General features: G+C 39.0%; 1 protein-coding gene across 2 annotated transcripts in view; it reads right to left on the bottom strand.

Moving 5' to 3' along the window:
• Positions 1-24,081, bottom strand: part of faf1 (Fas (TNFRSF6) associated factor 1) — a 368,750-nt gene that overhangs the window by 319,197 nt on the left and 25,472 nt on the right. For both annotated transcript variants that reach the window (XM_072273767.1, XM_072273768.1), the window contains exons 3-4: positions 18,367-18,413; positions 5,196-5,395 (exon numbers count right to left, since the gene is read on the bottom strand). In XM_072273767.1, the coding sequence (XP_072129868.1) occupies positions 5,196-5,395; positions 18,367-18,413 (247 nt within the window). The remainder of the gene's footprint in view (positions 1-5,195; positions 5,396-18,366; positions 18,414-24,081) is intronic.

The following is a 24,081-nucleotide window of genomic DNA, read 5'->3' as shown; positions in this document are numbered from 1 at the left end:
AGAAGTACAGCCAGGTGATCAGACTTTCCAAAGTGTGGGCATAGGATTGCACGGCAAGCACTCTTTATGGTAGTGTAGCAGAGGTCCAGTGCACTGGTTCCTCTGGTTTCACAAATGAATTGTTGGTAACAATTATTTAGAGATTTTTTCAATCTGGTCTGATTAAGATCTCAAATGATGTAAAAGGCATTAGGATGTGCTGTTTCAAGCCTGTTGATTACATAGCTCAGTTCGTCTAAAGCCTGCTTGACAATGGCACGAAGTGGAATGTAAACTGCTACCAAGATGACAGTTGAAATCTCTCATGGCAGATAAAATGGATGACACTTGATTGTGAGATGTTCCAGACTGGGTGAGCAGGACTGGGACAGCACCACAACATTTATACGCCACAAGGAGTTGAAGTAAAGCATTTTCCACTGCCTTTCAAAGACTCAGGAGTACTGTCTTGGCAGTGAATTGTGAAGATATCCAGCTATATCGCTGCATCCAAGACTTCATGAAACAAAAAATACAACTGGTCCTAATGTCCCTCTGGTACAGCAGTCTAGCTTTGAGATCTTTGATTTTATTTGCCAGAGACAGTATGTTTAACAGCAGAATGGTCAGTATTGAGAGTTGAAAGCCACAGTTCCTTAGATGAACTTTTAAAGCAGAGCAGCATCCTCTTTCCCACTGTCTAAAAGGGGAATCATGCCAGCAATACTGACTTTGAGTGATAGCTTTTTCAAAATCACCTTAAAATGATACCACTAACTATATAGTCCATAGATGTAGCTGTGTTTTTCAGATGTAGCAGACTGAAACGGGGCCAACAGGGCTGCTTGCTCAACTCGCAAGCAGATCCAATGCAATGATGGATGGTTGATCAAGCAGTTTGCTTTCATCTGGACAGCATCGGGCCAAAGCCATTTTTGGAGCTGCAATCTGCTACGCATATCACAGTTATTCCATCACATCTTGGGAAGTTGGGAGTTAAATTACTTACTTTTGTAGTTTTTAATATTGCTATTCCAGTTGTCTTTTGCCATCGATTTTCCAAGGAACTGATATGAAATTTGACAACAATGATGACAGTAAATAAAGGATTGAGAATTCTCTTCCAGGAGATTTTCATTGCATTAGTCAAATACAGTTCACTTTCCAATTATTAGCCCATACCCAAATGCTATCTGTGTCATGCTGCCAGCAGGTTGACTGCTTCACTTTCTGAGAACTTGCAAATATTGAGCCTTGTTGACAGCTGATGGAGTAACATCGCTTTAGATTGCTCCTACCCTGTTTACTTAATTATCTCCTACCAGTCTTTTTTTTTTGAAACCTTATTATAAAACTTTAAGACTGCTTTACTATGGCTGGGAAAAGAACCAAAGCATCTGCAAAAGAAAGAGAAACAGAAGATGAATGCCCAGTCACTCTGGATTCAGTGACTTCCTTAAACGGCAAAAATCGGAATTTTCTGAGGAGTTTCAACGACTCAACAGCAAATTAGATACAATTCAACAAACTTTATCTAAGCACGAGAACCGAATTCAGGAAAATACTGTGAAGCTGATGACACTTGAAGAGGACATTGACGATACAATTAAACTCTGCAAAGAGTTATCTTTATCCAATGATAAAATGCTGAAAAGGATCATCAGTCTCAAAAATAGAAACAGTAGAAATAACTTACGAATTCTGGGTCTTGAAGAATCAATTGAAGGCGCTGACCTTACAAAGTTTTTTGCAAACTTTCTGAAACAACTTTTCCCTGCTTTATTCACTTCCGAGCCAAAGCTCGATCGAGCATATAGCTCTCCGACTTCGAAGCCATTGTTGGCGGCGGCGAGACCCAGATCGGTCATACTAAGCTTTCATGAATTTCGTATTAAGGACCTTTTAATTCTCCATACCCATCAACAAGGAATGATCGATTTCCAAAATTACACGGTTAGATTTGTAGAAGACTATTTGCCTGAAGTTATGGCTGATCGCATGAAGATTAAAGAAGTTATGTTGGAATTTTACAATAAAGGATATAAACCATCCCTTCGGTTCTCTGCTCGTCTGAGTATTGTTTTGAAGAATGGATTGCGAAAAAGAATAAAGTTGGTTGAAGAAGCAAAAGAATTTCTGAAGGATGAAGTCTAAAACTGTTAAATTTCTTATCTGATCAATTTTTTTTCTTCCATTAATATGAATTTGAAGTAAGGTTTCAATAAGCTTACGTTTTGGCTGTTCATATATTGTCTTTTTTTTTGGACACTTTTTTTATTGTATCCCTTTTTGAGGCTTTATTTTAATACAGCTTTCTTTGAATTTGTTTAAACTGATCCTTTCATACTTTCGAATACTGAGTTATTTTTCTTTTTATGTTGTGTCTTGGTAGGGACATAATGACCTTGCAGGACCGGAGTTTTTACTGTCAACAGGATTTTTTGGGGAGGGAACTTAGTTCTTAGCTCGCTGACTCAAAAAGAATAAGAATCCTACTGTATGCTTTTCGTATAGACCTATCTCTTTACTCAATTTTGATACTAAATTTTATCTAAAGTGTTGACTCGCAAACTTGAAAATATTATATCTTCTATAATTTTGGATGATCAGACAGGATTTATTAAAAATCGATATTCCCATTTTAATATACAGCATTTGTTAAATGTTATGTACTCTCCATCTAAGGAAATATCGGAACGTGTGATATCTTTGGATGCGGAGAAGGCTTTTGACAAGAGTTGAATGGAACTTTTTATCTGCATCCTTAGAAAAATTTGATTTTGGACCTAATTTTATTCATTGGATTAAATTACTTTATTTATCTCCCTCCGCTCGGGTTCTTACTAATTTTCAGAATTCTAAACCCTTTAAGCTCCAATGTGGAACTAGACAAGGTTGCCCTTTGAGCCCTCTGCTTTTTGATTTGGTATTAGAACCCTTAGCAATTGTTTTTCCGAGAGTCTAAAGAGATTACTAGTATTTTAAGGAGAGATACTATTCATAAAGTGTCACTCTATGCTGATGACTTATTGCTTTTTATATCTAATGTTACAACTTCCTTACCATTTGTGTTCTGTTTACTGACTAATTTTAGTCAGTTCTCAGGATATAAATTAAATTTACAGAAGAGTGAACTGTTTCCTTTAAACAATTTAATACCAACTGATATTAACCTTACTTTTAAAATTGTAAGAAAATAATTGACATATTTAGGAGTAACAATTACTAAGAATTATAAGGATTTATTTAAGGAAAACTTTTTAAGTTTATTGAATTATGTTAAAAAACACTAATTGGTTGCCTCTCTCTTTATCACTAATTGGCCGAATCAATTCTATTAAAATGAATATCTCACCTAAATTTATATACCTTTTTCAAGCTGTGCCTGTTTTTATTCCTAAATCTTTTTCTGACTCTTTGGATTCAATTCTTTCTTCCTATATATGGAGGAATAAAAAACCTTGTAAAAATAAAGCTCACCTGCAAAAACCCAAATAGAACAGAGGATTTGCCTTACCCAATTTTAGGTTATGTTATTGGGCAGTTAATATATGTAATATTACGTTCTGGATATATTACATTAACCATGAAAATTGCCCTACATGGGTTTCTTTGGAAGTTAACTCTGTTATAAAATTTTCCATTATTTCTTTACTTGAATCCTCACTTCCTTTATCTTTGAGTAAACTAATTGACAATGTGGTGCTTATACATACATAGAGAATTTGGTTACAGTTTAGAAAACATTTGATTTATTGAGATTCTCCCTCTCTCAAGTCCCATATTTTCTAATTGTTTTTTCAAACCATCTTTAATTGACTTATCTTTTAAAGAATGGGATAGATTGGGTATTAAACGATTTCAGGATTTGTTTGATGAAGGGAATCTCTCTTCTTTTGTGCAACTTTCAATGAAATTTAACCTTTCCAACACTCACTTTTTTCGATACTTACAGATTAGAGATTTTTTAAGATCTCAATTACTTACATTTCATACAAGTCCAGATAAGAATATAATAAATACAATTTTTAATCTGAAACCTTTGATAAAGGTTCAATATCTTACATTTATGGTCTACTGTTGGGACTCAAAAAGGCCTCTTTAGATAAAATTAAAGGAGATTGGGAAAAGGATCTACAGATTTTCATATCTGATGAGAGCTGGAAGACTATTTTAAAATTGATTAATTCTTCATCATTATGTGCCCGTCATTCTTTATTACAATTCAAAGTGGTACACAGAGTTCATATGAATAAAGACAAGCTTTCCCATTTCTACACAGATATTTCCCCTTACTGTGATAGATGTACTAATGGAGTGGCCACACTAATTCATATGTTTTGGACATGTTCGAGCCTTGAAAAATCCTAGAAAGATGTATTTCAAACTTTTTCTGCACTTTTCAATGCCAACGTTAAGCCCAATCCTTTGACTGCCTTGTTTGGTATTGTTGAGGATTGCACTACAAAATTGAAGCCATCTGATTTGCGGGTATTGGCCTTTATGTCTCTTACGACCAGGAGGGCAATCTTCCTCAAGTGGAAGGAGGCCGCCCCGCCCACTCACATTCAATGGCTTATCTGACGTCATGTTGTGCCTTGATCTACAGAAGATCCGTTGTTCGATTTCTGATTCTAAGCATGATTTTCTAATATCATGGGGACCCTTTCTGAATTAGTTTCACAATCTTTGAACTGTTATTAAAGTATGGATCTGAGCCATTATTATTATAATATCACATGGTCGGTATTTTTCTTTTTTCTTCTTTTTTTTACCAACCAGCTCATTTTGGTAGTGGGGGTAGATTTTTTTTTATAAAATACAATTATTTTATTCTATTTCATTTCATAATTCAATCTTTTTTTTTAAATACATGATTGATTGGGAATATGGGATACTGTGCTTTAAATGTAATTTAATTCGTATTATTTACTTGTAATCTTATGAATTTTGTATTTGTATTCATGTAATTTATATCATATCAATAAAAATATTGCAAAAGCAAACAGAATACATAAAGAGGCTTTGTGAACGGACAAAATATGTTGGATGAAATATAATACAGAACATGATGTGGGAAAGTAGAAAGATGGGGTATTTTATAAATATAAAAGATCATAAGTGCTGTTATTCTGAGGGACCCGAGTGATCTAGCACTTTCATTAGAGATACACAAATCTTTCTTGGTCAATGAGCTGTTCATTTTAAAAGCTTACCAACTGTGTTGGTATCTTCAACTACCACCTCCACATTTCTGTCACGGTATTCCACTCTAAAATTCAGCATTCTTGGTTGCCTTTCTACTATTGGTCTTGATGGTGTTTTGGGGCAGAAGGTCGAGGAAGTGGAAGAGGAAGAGGACTGACCAGTAGATCCAAACGTTGGATCCTGTGACGTCTCACCACTAACAAACTCACTGCAAACAGATAAAAAAAATTCAAACATGAACAATAATATTACCAAAACATTTAAAACAGACATAGGAAACTACTCTGGCATACCAAACAATCACTGGTCAATTTCTTAGATAGTTAGCTCTGGTTTGTGCATTGAAAAGTTATCTGTATCTGGGCAGCTGGCTGCATGGCTGGCCAGGTTATGAACTGATCAAAACTATAAAAATGGTAAAGCAAGATTTTATGGACAAGATTTTCAATATTATACTTTTTTTTTTAAAAGTCACCAACTAAAGCTGGTTTTAATTTAGTTTGTAAAATGTAAACCATTTCAGAACAAATATTGAAAGCCCTAAAAAGACTGTAATAAAATCTTTCACAATGAATTCAGAATTATTCATACATTTACACCCAAGGACACAGAAACTTCGAAATTCTCATAATAAATCGAAATCACAATACAACTTCCACTTCCTCTATTATGCAAATGTTCATCTGTAGGTTACAAATGCATTAATAATGAGAAAACCATACAAAAATAACAACCTCAACAATTACAAGGAAATCTGCAGATGCTGGAATTTCAAGCAATACACATAAAAGTTGCTGGTGAACGCAGCAGGCCAGGCAGCATCTCTAGGAAGCGGTACAGTCGACGTTTCGGGCTGAGACCCTTTGTCAGGACTAACCGAAAGAAGAGCTAGTAAGAGATTTGAAAGTGGGAGGGGGAGGGGGAGATCCGAAATGATAGGAGAAGACGGGGGGGGGGGGGCGCGGGGAGGAGGGATGGAGCCAAGAGCTGGACAGTTGATTGGCAAAAGGGATATGAGAGGATCATGGGACTGGAGGCCAAGGGAGAAAGAATCCCCCTCCTGTCTTCTCCTATCATTTTGGATCCCCCCTTCCCCCTCTCAAATCTCTTACTAGCTCTTCTTTCAGTTAGTCCTGACGAAGGGCCTCGGCCCAAAACGTCGACTGTACCTCTTCCTAGAGATGCTGCCTGGCCTGCTGCATTCACCAGCAACTTTTATGTGTGTAACCTCTACAATTGTAGGGTTTTAGCAGATTATAAAAACTTGTTTTAAATATCTCAATTATTCTGATGACAATCAAGAAAAATAGCTAAGCAGCTTTTGAATTATACTTCTTCGCAGTTGATAGGACAATTCCTACTGATAATTCAAGTTATCTATACATATATTTAACACAACTGGAATCAAATCTGAAATGCTGACACACTAACAGAATGACTAAGTGTCTTCCGGTTGCTTTGGATCCATATGAAAATTTACTTTTTTATTATTTCTCATCTTTTTAAAATCACACGAGCTGGTCACCTAGCCCAAAGTCTCCATGCCAACCCTGAGAGGATTCCTATTCCTCAAATTTCTTACATGCCCATCAACTACTCCTATTTTCAAACAACCTGCCAATTCACAGTAGTCAATTAATTTACCTTTGGGACACGGGAGTAAATTTGGGCAGATCAACCAAAGGCACTGCATCTGAGCAGCACCAACACCAACAGCTATGCCCCTGTGACATTCATGCACTCTCATTCACCAATAACTCACAAAATGGTTGAAATGAGAATTAAGCAAATATCATCTTGATATAATCTAGAAAATTATGACTTGGGTTTAGGTATGTTGCAAGTGAATAATTAGCACAAATGGATATATTCTGAATTTAATCATTTAACGAAGTGTCATATACACATAAAGATGAACACACAAGGGGGAATAGGCCACTCAGCCACAGGGGTGAAACTTGTTCAACAGGAAACCATTAAGCAGACAAGGTCTATATTTCCCAGAGATCAGGTAAGTGAGAAGTGATCTAACTTCAGTTTAAGATGGTGTTACTGAAGGTGTGCAACAACTTACTGGGTGTTTTCAAAGCAAGAAATTTGACTAAATGCTCTATTAATAACACTTCTTATATGGAAAATTGTGGTAAACCATCACTGCAAACAATGAAGTAGTGAGCGAAGGCGAGGCTGATCGGTGGGTCGAGGCGTGTGAATGCAAGACAGACTAGAGCAAGATAGAGGCACGTTCCTGGAGAAGCAGGAGAGGTGGAGAAGTTGGAACTTTGGAGACAACGTTGGAGCGACCAGGGCGGTACTAAAGTTGAAGCCGAGTTGTTTTGGTGCCCATCTACCTAAACGGGGAGCAAGGTTTGATCCTTCTAAACGCCGCATTGATTTGGAAAGATTAAGTACATGCCAGAAGCAGCCTAGAGTATCACTGCAGCGGGGCCCAGGTTCGAGTGCGGGGGACAATCCAGTGCTTGAACAATTTAAACACTGGGCCAAATGGACTGAAAAGGCAGGGTGTCAGGACTGGAGACAAGAGTTGAGCTGGATCTGCTCCACAATGTTTTACTCTGTTCTCCTCAGCGTTGAGGCTGAGGCTGTGCCCTGCTCTGGCTCCTACGCGCTTCGTGTCTGCAAGCTTCACAGAGATTTTGTCTTACTATACAATGAGCTAAGAACTAGGCTACGGGTCTACTCTGGCTGCTCCAGGATTCAGATCCATGGACTCAAGTTAGTTCCGAATGCTGCTGCTCGCTTTTACTGTTTGCGTGATTTGTGGGTATTTTTCGCCCTCTTTCTCAGCATACAGGTTTCCCCCGCCATCCGAAGGTAGAGTGTTCCAATGAAACTGTTTGTAAGCCGAAATGTCGTAAAGTGAAGAAGCAATTACCATTTATTAATATGGGAAAAATTTTTGAGCATTTCCAGACCCAAAAAATAACCTACCAAAACATGCCAAATAACACATAAAACCTAAAATAACAGTAACATAAAGTAAAAGCAGGAATGATATGATAAATACACAGCCTATATAAAGTAGAAATACTTTTTGCAATCATTGAAGTACTGTCTAGCGCAGCGAAAATCTCACGCATGCGCTCTCGGCAGAAGCACTCTCTCCAGTAACCTTTAAGCTATGAGGCTGCCAAATCGTACCAAATAACAAATCATACTAAATAACACAAAAATACACAACTTATATAAAGTAGAAATACTTCTTGCAATCATTGAAGCAGTCTAGCGCAACGAAAATCTCAAGCATGCGCTCTCGGCGGAAGCACTGTCGGCGCAGGCGCTGTCGGCGGAAGCACTCTCTCCAGTAACCTTTAAGCTATGAGGCTGCCAAATCATACCAAATAACAAATCATACTAAATAACACAAAAATACACAACCTATATAAAGTAGAAATAATGTATGTATAGTGTAGTTTCACTTACGGGAATCGGGATGGTGTGTTAGGCCGAGTCGTCAGAAATTGGGGTGGTGGGAGGTAGAGGAGACTGAGGTGTCATCTCATCATAGTCTATTTTCAATAGGGCAGCCAGGTCATCATCTTCTATGTCTGCCTGCCTCGATGTCGAAGGTCGAGATTCGTCGTCTGCTGTGGCCGATGTGCAAGGCTTGAAAAACGACAGTATACTTGACTGCTGAGCCTCGCGCATTTTTAGATCATAGAGTTCTTTGTAAGCACTCAAAACATCCTGCAAACCTGCCCTAAACCTACGTGCCCTTTCAAAATTAAAGTCATACTTTTCTGCAATCATTGTAGCGCTGTCAATCGCAGCGAAAATCTCACGCAACTGCTTCACGTTCAGTCCTGGACGACTTCATTTTTGCTACTGCGTTCAGTTTCGATTGTTATCCTTTCCTCTTGCAATTGCATCAGCTCTTCATCTGTCAATTCTTGGTCATAGGATGCCAAAACCTCTTCAACATCATCTTCGTCAACTTCCACAAACCCAGCCTCCTTAGCCAAGCTCACTATTGTCGTATTTATTGTTGATGGTTCGAAGCCTTTAAAATCGTTCACTGCTTCGGGACATAGTTTCCTCCAAATGCCATTTCTCATCGAGACTGTTAACCTATCGAGAGCATCTCCAATGTTGGCGATTGCCAGTTTTATATTGTAGTCTTGATCTGGAAAGGGAGTCTTTCCAGATCTCTTGCAAAGATGCTTCGGAGTTTCCCTCTCTGTCAAGAGCACTTACAATAAAATGCATCACATTTTGCGTATAGTAAGCCTTAATTGTGGCTATTAGGCCTTGGTCACACGGCTGCAGCAACGATGTGGTATTCGGCGGTAAGAGCGCAATACGAATGTAATGGCAGGCGGATGAGCAGCACAATTATCGACAATCACAAGACACCTATTATCAAGGTTATCTTCTCTACAGTATTTTTCAACAAAAGGACTAACGTATCTGCTCATGTACTCAGAAAAAAGCACGTTGGTGTTCCAACTGCTTGGATGTGAATGGAACACAACGGGAAGTGCTTTCTTATCAACGCCTTTAAGTGCCCTCGGATTTTCTGAATGGTACCCTAGTAGAGGCTTAGTGGCGTTAGTAATAGGCATTAGGGTAAACCTGTCCTTCGATGTCTTGTGTCCCTTAGCCTGCTTTTCTTCTTTCGAAATAAATGTCTTACTCAGCAATTTTTTCCAATAAATTGCAGTTTCGTCATAGTTAAACACTCGCTTATAGGAATAACCACCCTCTGTAATTATTTTCTTCAGTTTTGCTGGGAACCTTTCAGCAGCTTCAGTTATCAGCCGAGGCACTCTGTCCAATAAACGTTAAACTATGAAGCTGTCCTCACCTCAGAAACTGATCAAACCACCCGTGACTACCTTTAAATTCCACTTTCGCAATACTTTCATCACCAATGGCCAGTGCTTTCTGTTTCAGCTTATTAAAAAGACTGATTTCTCCTTAAGTATAAGATAACTTAAAGGAACACCACGTTTTGTACACCCATCAATCCACTCAAGCAATAGACTTACCATTTTATCCATTACTGGATGCCGACTAAGAGAGACCACTTTGCTACGAGCAGAACCAACAGTAACATCGGCAGCTTTCAAGATTCTTTTCTCTGCGTGTAAATAGTGCGAATGGTGGATGCAGGCAAGTTCAACGTGCAGACAATGTCCTTACTTCGTTCACCACGGTCGAAATGCTTAATTATGTCTAGTTTTACGCTAAGTGTAACACCCTTACGAGCTCTTTTAGGCTTTTCTGATACCTTAGAACTCACCTTGCAACAGATGCACAAAATAAATCGAGATAAAGCATGTGTTTAAGCAATGGCGGCTAAAATGCAGTTCTGGGGGAGGAGCTTGGCTGCTCAGGGCGCACGCTGCTTTTTTTTTTCGCGCACTGCCATTTTTTTTCGCACTGCGCCATTTTTTTCTCACGCCGCCATTTTTCGCACGCTGTTTTTTCTCGTAACAGTGAAAAAACCTTCTGTTAGCGAAAACAGGGTACTAATGTAGGTCTTTTGTAACAGTGAGGTTTCGTAAAGCGAACGTTCGAAAAGTGGGGGACACCTGCATTAGGTGTTGGCCTTTTATTAAATTGGGTTCTTTCGGGTTTCTTGTTTTGTGGCTGCCTGTAAGCAGACAAACTTCAAGGCTGTATAACTTATACATACTTTGATTGAAACATACAAAGGTTTCATTGGTCTGATGCTTCCTCTCGTTCCTACCTAGATCTATGAGGTCAAAGTTTCTTAATAAGGGTTTGACTATTTACATACCAGATGGCAAGAAAGTTCTGTATTCAAGAGGCCAGAAGAGATTCAGATACTGAATACATTCAATTCAAAGATCAACACTTTTTCAAAATCTCACTTTTTTGTACACAATTTTACAGATTGACAGAAACACCAGAGTTTTAAATGCAGAACAACAATTTGAGTGGAGATACAACTATTTCTGGAGCAATCCTCCAGTTCTACTGCAAGGAATAATCTGATCCCAAAGCCAATGCTGTATTCAGTACTCCTTGGTATCAGCTGGCTTCCATAAATGACAAAGGTTGCAGAAGTATGATGCATCATCCACTGAAGACCTCCAGCTGAAGATGATTCCAAAATTTTTTTTTTTTCAGTACTCACCTGCCACACTCCACCCACACAGAGACAATGATATTCCTGGAGCCATCTTCTCCTGTTAGCTGTATAATTGGGCTAAACTTGACAAAACTGCAGAGCTGTGATATTATCTGTTGATTCGCAAATTGCTTAACTCACATAATTTTACTTGTTTAGCATACATGTTATATGCTACTGCATCATTAAACTGGACTTTTTAGGAATAATTTATGCTGTTGCCAGCATGCCCTGCTGTGCTCCTCAGTGAACCAGGACTGGTCCAATAGCTTGATTGTCATATAAAGGATAGATACTGACAGACTGTACTGGAATACTACTCTGGTAAGGTAAATATCTTTCAGTTTCTCTTGTATTCCAAATTTTATATTATACATTCAGACTAACCAAATTATCATGATGCTAATGTCACACAACATTGAAGGATGCCCTTAGTGTGAAAATCAGACCATCTCCAAAAGGATAATGTGATAGTCAACACTGTCACAGACAGATACAACCATAAAAAGCTGATTACTGAGTGAGGTTATGCAAGTTTCTCCTTCATATTCATTTGTTCATCACCTGCCAGAAAGCAAGTTCTTCAGAGGTCAGCAAGTAATATTACTACGACTGTTAATCTTAGTAACAGATATAGAAGTCCACTCAGTGCTTCTTCCAAGTATTTTCAATACAGAGAAATGACAATGCATTAGAAGAAAGAGAATGGTAACTAATGAATCTACTCTTGATAACTCAAGTTCTTGTCTGTGTTTGACATGATGCCATGAGATATATTGGCATTCCATCATTCTTGTACATAAATATAACACCACCTCTAGTGGCATTGTCCCACCAGCATGGTCTGGATGAATTCAAGATTTACAATGGAGAAGTTAAGATATTAGCTGTGGAGCTACAATGCTGAGAGTGAGAATGTCAGGTAGACCATAGACAGCTCTTCCTATTTAGACATGGAGCTCCAAGTACTCCTGAGGACATTACCAGTCAACTGGAGGCAAATGGGATGACAGATAATAAATTCTTAATCATTATCCTTATTCTATTTTGACGCAGCTGTTCTTATATAATAAAAATGGCTTGCATGACCATTTCAGAAGGCAGTTAAGGATGAATAACACTGCTGTGAATCCGCATTCATAAAGATCAAGCTGAGCCAGGGCACCAAATTTTATTCCCTCCATAGTATCAGTTAATCAGATGATTTTATTTTGTTTTTTTGATAAATAGACAAGGAGCTTCATATTCACCATTCCTCAGACTAATTTTACTTAAAAATTAATTTAATTTAGATTCCACATCTGCACCCACTGGGACCTTATTCAGGCCCAACTGCAGCACCATTTCCTGACTGTAGGTCAAAATTAAGCATCCACCATCACCTTTTAATAAGCAACTAAGTTAGTTTTGCCAGTGATGACCATATTCCAAGATATTTTTAAATTGAAATAGGAAGCAAGTTAACATTTTCCTTGTAAAGAGAATGAGCAAATCAGCTCAATGAAGTCTTTTTACACTACACTGCAATAGTTTACAAGTTAGAATTAAATTATATTTTAATAGCTATTGCTAATCAACATTGGTAAACTTGAAGACTAGGGAATTACACTGCAAATTCAAAAATAATTGCCAGTTATTGGTTAGAGAAAAGGAAAAGCAGAAATCTGAAAATGGGATGGTGGAACAGAGGGGCGTTGGAAATCAGCAAACAAATCAACTAAAACAAAGCAATTAGAAATAAACATCTCTTTGACATGTTTAATGATATTTAATTAAAATAGAAAACTTTGTGAAACTTGTGTAGTCATAACCAAGCTGCACATACAGTGCCTATAAAAAGTATTCCCCCCCCCCAAAAGCTTCCATGTTTTATTGTTTTGTAACATTGAATCAGTGGATTTAATTTGGCTTTTTTTGACACTGATCAACAGAAAAGATCCTTTTGTGTCAAAATGAAAACAAGTTTTTACAAATGGGTCAAAATTTATTACAAATATTAAACACAGAATAATTGAATTCAAGTCAGTATTTAGTAAATACACCTTTGACAGAAATTAGAGCCTCAAGTCTATGTGGATAGGTCTCTATCAGCTTGGCATATCTAGACGCTACAATTTTTCTCCACTCTTCTTTACAAAGCTACCTAAGCTCAGTCAGTTTGCAAGGGGATTATGAGTGAACAGCCCTTTTTAAATCTAGCCACAAATTCTCAGTTAGATTGAGGTCTAAACTCTGACTTGGCCACTCCAAACACTGTTGTTTTTAAGCCATTCTTGTGCAGCTTTGGCTTTGTCTGGCTGGAAAACAAATCTTCTCTCAAGTTGCAGTTTGCTGCAGACTGCACCAGATTTTCTTCCAAGACTTCCCTGTATTATGCTCCATTCATTTTACTCTCTACCTTCACAAGTCTTCCAGGGCCTGCAGCAGTGAAGCATCCCCACAGCATGATGCTACCGCGTCTCACAGTAAGGACGGTGTGCTCTTGTTGATGTGCAGTGTTGACTTACATCAAACATAGCTATTAATCTGATGGTAAAAAGCTCAAGTTTGGTTTCATCAGACCATAACATCTTCTTCCAGCTGCCTCCAGTCTCCCACATGCCTTCTGGCAAACTTTAGCCAAGATTTCATGAGTTTCCCCCCTCTCCACCAAGAGGTTTTCTCTTTGCCACTCTCCCATAAAGCTGCCATTAGTGAAACACCTAGACAACAGTTGTTGTATATGCAGTCTCTCCCATCTCCGCCAATGAAGCTTGTAATCCCACCAGAACTGTCATAAGTCTCTTGGTGGCCTCCCTCACTAATTCCCTTCTTGCACAGTCACTCAGTTTTTGAAGACGGCCTGCTCTAGGCAGATTTACAGCTGTGCCATATTCTTTCCATTTCTTGATGATTGACTTAACTATACTCCAAGGGATATTCAGTGACTTGGAAATTTTCTTATATCCATCTCCTGACTTGTGCTTTTCAATCTTTTCGCAGAGTTGCTTGGAGTGTTCTTTTGCCTTCACGGTGCAATTTTTGCCAGGATACTGACTTACCAGCAGTTAGACCTTCCAGATACAGGTGTATTTTTACTGTTGTTCGCCCATTGTTGACGTCGATGAGGACCTCGACACCATTATGATGGTGTCGAGACTAGCACGTGATTTGGATTTAAGTGAGGGAGAGTTGCGCAGCGTCAGCCTCACTCTCTCTTCCCAATTCCCATCTGGATCCAGTGGCAAAACAGAGTCTAGACGGCTGGAGATGGGACTAGGCGCAGTGGATGACTAGGACGTCTTCTGTGTCTTGTCCTGCTCTGCACGTTCCCCGACGCTTGCAGAGACCGCCGCCTTGACCGTTGGACCTTCCATTGGTCTCATCCGCTCAATCCGCCGGAGTCTGTCTTCACATGCTGGGATAGACAACTCCCTATCTCACCGACGGTATTGTATTTTTACTACGATCAATTGAAACACCTGACTGCACACAGGTGATCTCCATGTAACTAATTACACGATTTCTAAAATCAACTGGCTACACCAGTGATGACTTGGTGTGTCATATTAAAGGGGGTGAATACTTATGCAATCAATTACTTTGTCATTTATATTTGTAATTAATTTAGGTCACTTTGTAGAGATTAGTTTTCACTTTGATATGAAAGAGTCTTTTTCTGTTGATCAGTGTCAAAAAAAGCCAAATTTAATCCACCGTGATTCAATGTTGTAAAACAATAAAACATAAAACTTCCAAGAGGGTGAATACTTTTTAAATCAGCACTGTATGTGGTACAGCTCTGGTCTCTTCACTGGATAAGCCAAATTTAAAAGTTCGAGGAACAACTGAATAACTTGCATTTTTTCAGAAATGTTGCAGGTTACCTGAATAGTCTTTAAAATTATGACAGAATAGGAGAATATACTCTATGTAGAGAGGGCTTCCACTTGTGGGAAAATCATAAATTTTAGACAATTATGAACTGGAAAACCAATGCCATGGCTGTTTACAAGAAGAGGATGAGCAGACTCAATTTTCTAAGAAAGCTGAGATCCTTCAATGTGTGCAGCAGGACTTTGGAGATCTTTTACCAGTCTGTTGTAGCAAGGGCAGTCTTCTTTGATGCTTTATGTTGGGGGAGCAGCATCGGTGCTGGTGATGCAAAAAGACCAAATAAACTCATCAAAAAAGCTGGATTCGTCCTTGGCTACAACCTGGACTCTCGAGTTAGTGGTGGAGAGGAGGTCCATCATGGACAATCTGGCACATCCTCTCCATGACTACTAAATAAGCAGTGGAGCACCTTTTTGAACAGACTCATTCAGTTTCACTGTCACAAGGATCGTTACAGAAAATCTTTCCTACAAAATGCAATAAGTATATACAGGTGGCCCCTGTTTTCTGAACGTTCACTTTACGACACCTCGCTGTTACGAAAGACCTACATTAGTTACCTGTTTTCACTAACAGAAGATGTTTTCACTGTTACAAAAAAAGGCAGCGCGCGTCCAAACAGCCAAGCTCCTCCCCCGGAACTGCATTCTAGCCGGCATTGCTTAAACACGTGCTTTATCTCGATTTATTTTGTGCATCCATTAGCAAGATGAGTTCTAAGGTATCAGAAAAGCCCAAAAGAGCTCGTAAGAGTGTTGCACTTAGCGTAAAACTAGACATAATTAAGTGTTTCGATTGTGGTGAATGAACTAAGAACATTGTCCACGCGTTGAACTTGCCTGCATCCACCATTCACACTTTTTAAACACAGAGAGAAAGAATTTTGAAAGCTGCCAATGTTACTGTTGGTTCTGCTCATAGCAAAGTGGTCTCTCTTAGTCGGCATCCAATAATGGATAAAATGGAAAGTCTATTGCTTGAGTGGATTGATGGGTGTACAAAGCATGGTGTTCCATTAAGTTTTCTTGTATTTACGGAGAAATCAGTCAGTCTTTTTAATAAGCTGAAACAGAAAGCACTGGACGATGGTGATGAAAGTGTTGCGAAAGTGGAATTTAAAGGTAGTCATGGGTGGTTTGATCAGCTTCTGAGGCGAGGGCAGCTTCATAGTTTAACGTTTACCAGAGGGAGTGCTTCAGCTGATACTGAAGCTGCCGAAAAGTTCCCAGCAGAACTGAAGAAAATAATTACAGAAGGTGGTTATTCGTATCAGTGTTTAACCGTGACGAAACTGGAATTTATTGGAAAAAATTGTCGAGCAAGACATTTATTTCGATGGAAGAAAAGCAGGCTGAGGGACACAAGGCATTGAAGGATAGGTTTACCCTAATGTCCATTATTAACGCCACTGGCGATGCTGTCCTTAAGCCTCTACTAGTGCACCATTCAGAAAATCCAAGGGCACTTAAAGGCGTTGATAAGAAAACACTTCCCGTTGTGTTCCGTTCACATCCAAGTGGTTGGAATACCCAAGTGCTTTTTTTCTAAGTACATGAGTGGATACGTTAGTCCTTTTGTTGAAAAATACTGGAGAAAATAACCTCAATAGTAGGTGTCTTGTGATTGTCAATAATTGTGCTGCTCATCCACCTGGCATGTAACATTCGTGTTGCGTTCTTACCACCGAGTACGACATCGTTGCTGCAGCCGTGCAACCAAGGCCGAATAGCCACAATTAAGGCTTACTATACGCAAAATGTGATGCGTTTTATTGTAAGTACCATTGACAGAGAGGGCAACTCCAAGGCGTCTTTGCGAAAGATCTGGAAAGAATATAAAATTGGCAATCACCAACATTGGAGGTGCTCTCGATAAGCTAACAGTCTCGATGAGAAATGGTGTTTGGAGGACACTGTGTCTTCCCGATTCCGGTAAGTGAAACTACACTGTACATGCATTATTTCTACTTTATATAGGCTGTGTATTTTTATGTTATTTGGTATGATTTGGCAGCTTCATAGCTTAAAGGTTACTGGAGAGTGTTTCTGCCGAGAGCACTTGCGCCGTGTTTCCGCCGAGAGTACTGCCATGAGATTTTCGCTGCTGCAATTTGCAGAAAAGTATTTCTACTTTATATTGGCTGTGTATTTTACTATATGCTACTGTTATTTTAGGTTTTGCGTGTTATTTGGCATGATTTTTTAGGTTATTTTTTTGAGTCTGGGAACGCTCAAAATTTTTTCCCATATTAATAAATGGTAATTGCTTATTCACTTTACGACATTCTGGCTTACGAACCGTTTCATAGGAACGCTGTACCTTCAGATAGCAGGGGAAACCTGTACAACATCTCTGTGCAACAGGAGAACATACACCATAGTACAATAGTCTCTGCTTTATTATTTAATACATTATTATTGCACATTGGTACATTGTATATTATTCTGTACTTTATTACTAGTAAATCTATACGCTGCTAGGTTGTATTTTTAATTGTTGCTGCTGTAGCAAAAGAATTTCCCACTGTGGATCAATATTGTTATTATAATAACCTTAAAACAACTGAGCTCATGAGAAAAAATTAATAACATTTGCATAATTTTATATAATAGAAACCAGAGTCAAGGCAAGGGAGCATAACCTGATAAATAAGATATCACATTGTATCCAGGCAAAAGAAGCTGGTATCAATTCTTACTCTGTTGTGTTACCCATCACATTAATACAAAAATTCCTAGTATTTATTTCAAACTATTTGACCTAACATATAATTCACAAGCAGACACAAAGTTGATAAGCGAAAAGCAAGGAAATGCAAAAGCTGGAAATCTGAAATAAAACAGACTGCTATAAATAAATCAGTAGTTCAGATAGTACCTGTGGAGAGAGAAACTGAATTAATATTTTAGTTACGTTCATTAGAATCTTTCTGATTTAAGTAAGCATGTTTTGGTAATATTACCTTTGTTCAGTGACTTTTAAATTGAGTAACATTTTCTTAAATAAACTGGAATAAATTAGCTGCAATGAATCTCAGCTTGAAAAGTAAATGAATGTCCAGTCATAGAAAACAGTATTTTTTGAAAAACTATCTTTTTAGAAGTTTATGCCTCAACTTCTGCAACATTTTTGTTCTGAGTATATTTAATCAACCTGTGAAAAATGGTAAAGAAAAGAATACTTACTTTTGTAAAATGCCATTCTCTTGTGGAATTATGCCATTAATAGCTGCCTATAAAGGGAAAAAAAGGTTTTAAAATGTCAAAAACTGGTTTGGTTGGGCTTAAATTTTCTAAACTAGAATATTATTTACTGATGATTATTTGAAGATGTGCTCCAGTCTTTCAAATATGGGCACAAATTCTGAACTAGGAGGCATGTACCCTCCTCCTCCAACACCCCCCCCCCACCCCAATTAAGGCCAGGTCCAATGGTTACGTTATATCGTGAAATGTCTCCTAAAGAAAAATCAAAGTACTACTATTAAGAGTTGAAAATTGATAATCCTTATTATCTTGAATCGTAAGAGTTATCAACATCCTTTGCATCAAATGGGAAATAAAAAATTCTAGCCATCCAGCAAAAGAATAAAGAGGCTGCTGAATGCTCGATTAAAAAGCTGCTAAAAATAACATAAGCATTTGCAAAAAACACACGGAGTGAAAATCAACCACTTTTACTCTCAGAAATCTGCCGCCCTTGCAATTTCACATTTACCTCATTTTGTCAGGAATAGCTGTCTTCCAAGTCCTGAAGAAATGGGTTTTAGCACGCATTGTTCACTGAAGGCCACAATATGAAAACCAGAAGCAACCACTACTAACAATTTTAGAAAATGCTAGTGAAAGCAAAGAGCAGTAACAAGCATCTTTGTTCTTCAATTCAGAGAACCTTCCTAAATTGATCTGGGGAAAACAAGTAAGTTCTCAATGGCAACTCCTTCCTCAAGAAGCTGGAAGGTGTCAAAGCCCACCAAAATTTTCGCAACCCATCCCAGCATCCTTCCGAGTCCAGGCAGCAATACAAGATTTTGTTGTAGCTTCACCCGGATCAATCCCATGCAATATTCAAAGACCCTAACATACCTGGGGACTATCAGAGTCCTCTTTGTGAAAACAGATGCTCAGTATGCATCAACCTTTGGTCCCCATTTTAATTTCCCCTGAGTCAATTGAAATAAATTATTTTTTCCTTGTCAAGTATTTCCAACATCTACAGTGTTTTGTTTTTCAATTACTTTAGTAAAATGACCTGCTGGATTCTAAGCTAAAACAAATTTGGTCCAAGATTTGAGACCCTACTGATTTTAATGGTGACTGTGGGATAAAGATGTGAGACAAAAAGATTAAAGCAAAAATAATTGTGCTTGTAATACTAATGTGACATATGTATTTTGTAAAATGCTTATACTTTAATCATTCAGTACAGTATTCATTTGTTTCAATGGCATGAACATTTACAAACCATGAAAATAAATTACAGTGAAGCCCACCACCATCTTTGCTGGCTGTCAAGGCAAGTCATCAATGCACCTCTGGAGGTTTAGAGACCATCTAGAATGTGCCACAAGATTCTGCTAGTCACAAAGGACTAGCAAGAAAAGCCCTCTATATCCCAACTAACAAATACCAATATGGACAAACTGTGAGCATTGAAATATACCAGAGAGTCTGAGTCATCAAGAACTAATCTACAACTATTTCACTGTTGGTATTTCAATTTCAAATTTAAGTTTATTGCCATCTCTCAACTACAGCTTGGCAGTCAATACCATCACCCCCTCAAAACTAATCAAAAAGCTTCAAAAACTAGGACTCAATACCTCCGTGTCCAACTAGATCCACAATTTCCTCACTTGCAGACCTCTATCAGGAATGACATTTCCTCCACAATCTGCATCAGCACAGGAGCACCACAAGGCTGTGTGCTCAGTCCACTGCTCTACTCAATATATACTTACGGCTGTGAAGCTAGGCACAGTTTCAATGTCACATTTCAGTTTGCTCACAACACCCCTGTCATTGGCCAAATCAAAGGTGGTGATGAATCAGTATATAGGAGGGAGATTGTAAATTGAGCTGAGAGGTGCCACAACAACAACCTTTTGCTCAACGTCAGCAAGAGCAGGTAGCTGATTATTGACTTTAGCAGGAGGAAACCGGAGGACCACAAGTCAGCTCTCATCGGAGGAATCAGTGATGGAGAGGGTCAGCAGTTTCAAATTCCTCAGTGTTGTCATTTCAGAGGGTCGGTCCTGGGTCCAGCACGCAAGTCTCATTACGAAAAAAGCACTGCAACACCTCTAGTTTCTTAAAAGTTTGTGAAGATTCAGCATATCAGCTAAAACTCTGACAAACTTATATAAATGTGCAATGGAGAGTATACTGACTGGTTACATCATGGCCTGGCATGGAAATACCAAGGCCCTTGAATGGAAATACCTATAAAAGGAGTAGTTGATTCAGCTCAGTCCATCATGGGTAAAGCCCTCCCACCATAGAGCAATCTACTCAGCGTGCTGTTACAGGAAGGTAGCATCTATCAGCTAAGATCCCCACTATCCAGGCTGTGATCTCTGTTGCTGCTGTCATTACGAAGGTGGTAAATGATCCACACCACCAGGTTTAAGGAACAGTTATTACCCCTCAGTCACCAGGCTCTTGAACCAGAGGGAATGAGTTTACTCGCCCCCATCATTGAACTGTTCCCACAATCTATGTACTTACTTTCAAGAACCCACTATAGCATGTTCTCAATATTTATTGCCTTTTGATTTATTTTTATTATTTTTTTCCTTTCTTTTCCAAAAAGAAGGAGAATCCTATCTGCAGGCTGCGAATAAACAGGGAAGACATAAAACAGGTACAGAACTTTTGCTACTTAGGAATCTGGGTGACATCGGATGGCAGGTGTGACTTGGACATCAAAAGAGGAATAGGGATGGCAAAAGACACATTTACAAGAATGAAGAGTATACTGATCAATACTAAACTGGGCATGACAACCCACCTCAGAGTACTGAAATGTTACGTTTATCCAGTTATGTTATATGGCTCAGAATGTTGGACAATACCTAGTAACATGAGGAAACGAATTGAAGCAACAGAGATGTGGTTTTTGAGGAGGATGCAAAGAATATCATGGACAAAATGAATTATCTAACAAGGATGTCATGAACAGAGCAAGCACAAAAAGAGAAATAATGTATGAGATCATAAAAAGGCAACGTAACTTCATTGGACATGTGATTAGGAAAGAGGAATTAGAATGCACGGTAATTATGGGAAAGATTGAAGGGAAGAAAGCAAGAGGAAGACAAAGACAAATGATGATGAAGACAGCAGCCAGAGAAATGGAAATGAATACCACTGAATTGATCCACTTGACCCAAAACAGGAGTCTGTGGGCCATGGCAGTCAAAGCTCAAACTGGGCACGGCCCCTGATGATGATAAGTTGATGAACAATATCCTGACATATGAGGCAATGTTTTCTAGATGGGACAGAGTAGAGCGCCGAGTCTATGGCATCATTAGTAGTGCTACATACCTCATGGATATCTTGTGACTGTCTTATGACCATGAAGTAATTGAGAAGCTGATGAGCATGATATAATGGTCTTTTGGAGGTCACCGGATGTAATTTTCCCACTGATGTGAGGTCACGTGATGACACGTTCACCTTGGATATAAAAGGAGACCCCTGGGGTGACGCAGTTTAGTTCTCCAGTTAGAACGTCAGCCAGATACTCCGCTCCACTGCGTATTTGCCTTATGACGCAGTTTTAATTTAAAACTGAGTTTTACGTTCTATTGTAAGGTACAAAATTGTTGGGCCGGCAGTATAACCAATCGCTGCCAGGTTTGTTGATGTATCTTTTCAGTAGTATTGGAGAGTGAAGAAGGGAACCTGAAGGAGTCGTTCGGCAGTTTTAGAAAGGATCCACCACTATTGAATTCGTTCAAGAAAGAGTGATCTGCATGAGATAGCCTCTGCTAAAAGCAGCAGAAAAGGCTGTGCAGTATCTAGTATCCAGAGGGAAAGGTCAGTGCCTTTAAACCATTTTATTTCCCTCGCCGTGAATCCTGCGGACAAGGCAGGTTCCGGCTGGGATCGGCAGTGATGTCGTGTCTTCGAGGAATTCTTTACTTCAGGGAAGTCTCTCCGAATTGACTGTATAAATCTCTTGGACTTTCGAATTTACCATTCTAAGAACTGTGTTTGAATTTACCACTTTAAGAACTGTTTTCGCATTTATCGCTTTAAGAACTAGCACTGAGTGGTGGTTTGTTAAATGGCCGCATAGCAGTTTACTTCCGGTTAAGATTTTTGTTTGTTTATTTTTTTAATATTGAGCAGAGTTTAATAAATGTTTGATCATTTTTATAAAACCTGACTCGATTAATAGTCATTGTTGCCGATCACGTGACAGTAGACCAATTTAAGCGGTAGGAGAACTGGAAAGGAACCAATGTAGCTGTGTAATGCACTGTAAGGTTTCACTGCTAATGTAATGGCCTCTCTGTAATGTTTCACTACTAATGCAGTGGTTTCCCTGTAGCAGTAATGTTTGGGTTATGACTAGAGATAATGGGGGCTTTGGAATGTGTGCCATCCAATGAGAGGCATGTTGCTTTTTTTGTGTGGGGCTGAGAGAAGTGATTTGCAGGCTTTTGTTCGGTGGAAGATGAAGAGGGAAGATGCCAGAATGGGGAAGTCGTAGACTGCAGGATGGAGCGGACTTGGAATGGGGTCAGGAGTCGATGCCCCGGGAGAAAAATTGAAGGAGAACGAATCCACAGGAAAACCATGAGCTACGATGTTGCGAAATACACTGTTTCATGAGAATGGGCTCTTCTTCTTTTTTTTTTAGGTTCTTTGCTTACCCTATATCCCAATTAAGAATTATAAAGCTCAATCATTTCATTCCATATTGTGTACTGTTTGATATTTCGTGATTACTGAATTTATAACAGGGGAACACATCATGCAGCATCTACCCAAACAAGGTTTCTTAAGTTTGGCTGGGCCAGGGGCCGCTTCCCCTAGAGTAAGCCGCTAGCTGAACCTGAGGGTTACAGCTGGAAGGTGAGATTTTATACCAGCCTGTACAAGCCACTCAAAGCCCTTCATGATTGTTGAGGTCAGTGGCACTGGGCGGTAATCATATTGACTGGCTACCATCACTCTCTAGAACACCAGAATGATAGTGACTGCCTTGAAGCCTGCGGGGATAGTGGACTTTGCAAAGAGATGTTAAAGATATCTATTAAGACCTCCGTTGGCTGGGCCGCACAATCCTTCAGCACCCAACCAGGTTATGTTGTCCAGCCCCACAACAGGATGGCCAAGTCTGGAGTGGTATCCTGGAGTCACATTTCTGTCAGGGTGAGTGTGCAGCCATCTCTCATGACCCAATGGATCAGATATGGGTAATCCATCTTATTTTCTAGCGATCGACATTAGTGAGTAGAACTGTCAGGAGCACAGGCCTTTAATACCATTACACTTACTGCGCATCTGTGACCTCATGCACCACTTCCAACATCCTATTTTCTGAGTGCCTGTAGTAGGCTGCAGTGTGATGTGAGGGCCTGTTCCACATGTTAGGCTGTAGCTATGCTGGACCTTTGTTATAAAGCTCATTAGCAAGATAGACTGCAGATTTTAATGTTCTTTATGATCAGCAGTATTTTTCCAATCATAGAGAAGACGAAAACGATGAGAAATTTCACCACTGATTAAAGCCAGGGAGGTCGCTGTGACCGTATACACTGCCATCTTGTAACATTACTTGGTAGCAAGTATATCTAGCCTTTGGCAAACAAATTACTTCACAAAAATATAAATAGGAGAATAGTTAGGCCATTTGGTTGCTCAAGCTGCTATACCATTTAACAA

The sequence above is a fragment of the Mobula birostris genome, chromosome 12 (assembly GCF_030028105.1).
Source record: "Mobula birostris isolate sMobBir1 chromosome 12, sMobBir1.hap1, whole genome shotgun sequence".
Classification (NCBI taxonomy): domain Eukaryota; kingdom Metazoa; phylum Chordata; class Chondrichthyes; order Myliobatiformes; family Myliobatidae; genus Mobula; species Mobula birostris.
The sequence above is the reverse complement of the archived record's forward strand: the minus strand, read 5'-3'. Positions and strand labels throughout refer to the sequence as shown.